The sequence below is a fragment of the Nothoprocta perdicaria genome, unplaced genomic scaffold (assembly GCF_003342845.1).
Source record: "Nothoprocta perdicaria isolate Ctin4 unplaced genomic scaffold, notPer1 scaffold_4, whole genome shotgun sequence".
Classification (NCBI taxonomy): domain Eukaryota; kingdom Metazoa; phylum Chordata; class Aves; order Tinamiformes; family Tinamidae; genus Nothoprocta; species Nothoprocta perdicaria.
This window is the reverse complement of record NW_020455643.1, coordinates 665,567-668,433: the sequence shown is the minus strand read 5'-3', so window position 1 is coordinate 668,433 and position 2,867 is coordinate 665,567. Positions and strand designations below refer to the sequence as shown.

General features: G+C 49.1%; 1 protein-coding gene across 1 annotated transcript; it reads right to left on the bottom strand.

The window, feature by feature from the left end:
• Positions 1-2,266: 2,266 nt before the first annotated feature.
• RAP2B (RAP2B, member of RAS oncogene family) lies at positions 2,267-2,860 on the bottom strand. Its single transcript, XM_026045302.1, has one exon. The coding sequence runs from the start codon at positions 2,858-2,860 to the stop codon at positions 2,309-2,311; it is 552 nt and encodes a 183-aa protein (XP_025901087.1). The 3' UTR covers positions 2,267-2,308.
• Positions 2,861-2,867: the final 7 nt, after the last annotated feature.

The following is a 2,867-nucleotide window of genomic DNA, read 5'->3' as shown; positions in this document are numbered from 1 at the left end:
GCACTCCAAAACATTAAAAAGCTGCTGTTCTGATGGGAAAACTGTTTAAGGTTTTGCTTTTTTTCCCCTAAGTTGAATGAACTGCTTTCAGTACACTGATTTGGGGCAAACGCCGTACTGTAGGTGCTAGCAACTCTATATTTCCATCAAATTTAAGGCAAAATCGAACCACAGAAGTAGCTGAGATATAATTTATGGCATTTTCTTTTAAACTTCAATGCAAGACATTCCTGCAATAAAGCTTTTTGTATTCCATGCAAACCTTTTGTTAGAAAAAGCCCCTGACATCAGTATACATTATTCATCTGGCCTAGTGTGGAAGTCCTCAAGGACCAGGCTTCCTAATTCATAAAAAGAAAAAAAATAAAAAGGAATCTCAAAGGTAAGTTGTGCTTCAATGGGATTTTCAGTTTTAGCTTAAAAATGGGAGGAGGGGTGGGAGCTGGGTCAATTTACCTGCTGTTTAAAGGCCCCCAACTGCTCCTTTAGCTGTGCTGGGAGGTGTCTAACAGAACACTTCCTCGYGGCTCCAGGGATTCACGCGAGCTCAGGAGAAGAGACACCTATATTATGCATTAAGCAGATAATCTTTTCCAAACTTTTGTTAGACAATGATGTTGCTAAAGTAAGCGTCCAGTTCTCGGCTATAATACAAGTTTATCACTCAAATCTCAGTCACTGCAATTTCAGCAGTATTAAACCTTGCCAGTGCTGAAGCGAAAGCTTTCCTATTTAAAACAGAGGAAAYGGTCACGTTTATAGTAGGAATGACAGAGTTTAGCTTCAAGCGCCCYGATCAAAGCTATCTTTACAGACAATTGCTAAACGTTTGGCTTCTTATAGTATGGAAATTTCATTTCTTCTTGGCACCGGAAAGAAAACGGTCCTTTTTGTGTTAACGTTACAGAAGGGGTTAAGAGGAAGATAACAGAGCCCAGTGCACTCCCTGCTAGGCTTTCCAAAGCGCACAAGGTACCTGTGTCCTCCCACCCCAGCCCTGCTCCGTGCCAGGAAAGGAATGAGTTTCCACGCACATTTTCAGGAGTTATGCTACAACAAGTTGAAAAGCTTACGTTTTACAAACACTTGACCTTTAAACTTTCACTCCAATAAACATGTTGTTCCCAGTAAGAAGAAAAGCTCTGCTCTTACAAGAGCGCTGCAATTAAAGCCATGCCATCTTCCTCCTGGATAGTGTTCCACTTGGACGCTACATCACACAGGACCAGCACCTAAATACTGATTAAAACTGCATTAAAAATTGCTACCTATTAGAGTCTTGGGTTTTGCTGTTGTCCTTACCTAATTCAAGCCCTGTCCTCTCACCCCTTTTGTTACTATTAAGACATAAATCACAATCAATAGTATCTGCAAAAGTTGTGTTCCACATAACACATAAAATGGCACAAAGTTGTTTTCTTTAAAAAAAAAAAAAAGTGTATTAAAATCCTTAAAGTGGATAGATATCTCTTAACTGCATGTCTGGAATTAAGACAACAGTTGTTCAAATTTTCTCATTACATCACAACATCAAGATTTCTTTCTTTGCTGGCTAGAGGTACACCCCACAACAAAATACTAGTAATAAAATAATTAAAAAAAAAAAAAAAAAGGAGCATCTGTGCCCCCCCTCAACCCCCAAATCCCCACAGACTCAATTCTTGCAAATTTGGAGCCAACGCAGCCCAAACTCGCAAGACATGGAGATTACAGTTAAAAAGGCTCAGACGGAGAATGCGAAATAAATCCCACTGACAAAAGGCCCTTGTGCGCGGCCCGGCCCCAAGGCCCGGCTCAAGGCTCAGCTCCAAGGCCTGGCTCCAAGGCACTCCGCRGGCACGGGCGGCTGGGCACCTCCTCGTGCCTGCCAGAGCCCCACATCGGCAGCGCTTTCCGCCAACCGAGGAGGAGAAAATAATAATAAAAAAAAATAATAATAAAAAATAAACACTCCCACCCACCCGACTAAAATAATAATTAAAAAAAATGAAATCACGCACGCACACCTAGAAAATTGTGCAGATTTGTAACATTTTCACAGCTGATTTGAGGGGAAATAATAATAATAAAACCCCACAGGGGGTGGGGTAGAGCCGACGCTCGGGTACAGCAGGAAAGCGGGGCCGCTCGGCGGGCTCTGGACCCGGCTTTTGCATAGAGAGCCCGGCGCTCCCCGGGCGGCCGCGCGCGGCGGGCGGGCCGCCCCAACGGCCGCTAACGGTCGCGGCGGCGCCGCCGCCCCAACGGCCGCTAACGGTCGCGGCGGCGCCGCCGCCCCAACGGCCGCTAACGGTCGCGGCGGCGCCGCTCAGAGGATGGCGCAGGCGGCGCAGCAGGGCTCGTCGGCGCCCGGCTGCGCCGCGTAGTTCATCTGCCGCACGATCTCGGCGAAGAGCTCGTCCACCGACGCCTTGTTCTTGGCCGAGGTCTCCATGAAGGGGCAGCTCCACTCGTCGGCCAGCGCCTTGCCCTCGCCCAGCGACACCTCCCGCTCGCCCTCCAGGTCCACCTTGTTGCCCACCAGGATCATGGGCACCCGCTCGTACCGCTTCACGCGCGTGATCTGGTCCCGCATGGGCTTGATGTCCTGGAAGCTCTGCTGGTTCACGAGGCTGTAGACCAGGATGAAGCCCTGCCCGTTCTTGATGTAGAGGTCCCGCATGGAGGCGAACTGCTCCGTGCCCGCCGTGTCCAGGATCTCCAGCACCGAGGGCGACGAGTCCACCTCGATCTCCTTGCGGTAGAAGTCCTCGATGGTGGGGTCGTACTTCTCGATGAAGGAGCCCGTCACGAACTGCACCGTGAGCGCCGACTTGCCCACGCCGCCCGAGCCCAGCACCACCACCTTGTACTCCCGCATGGCCCCG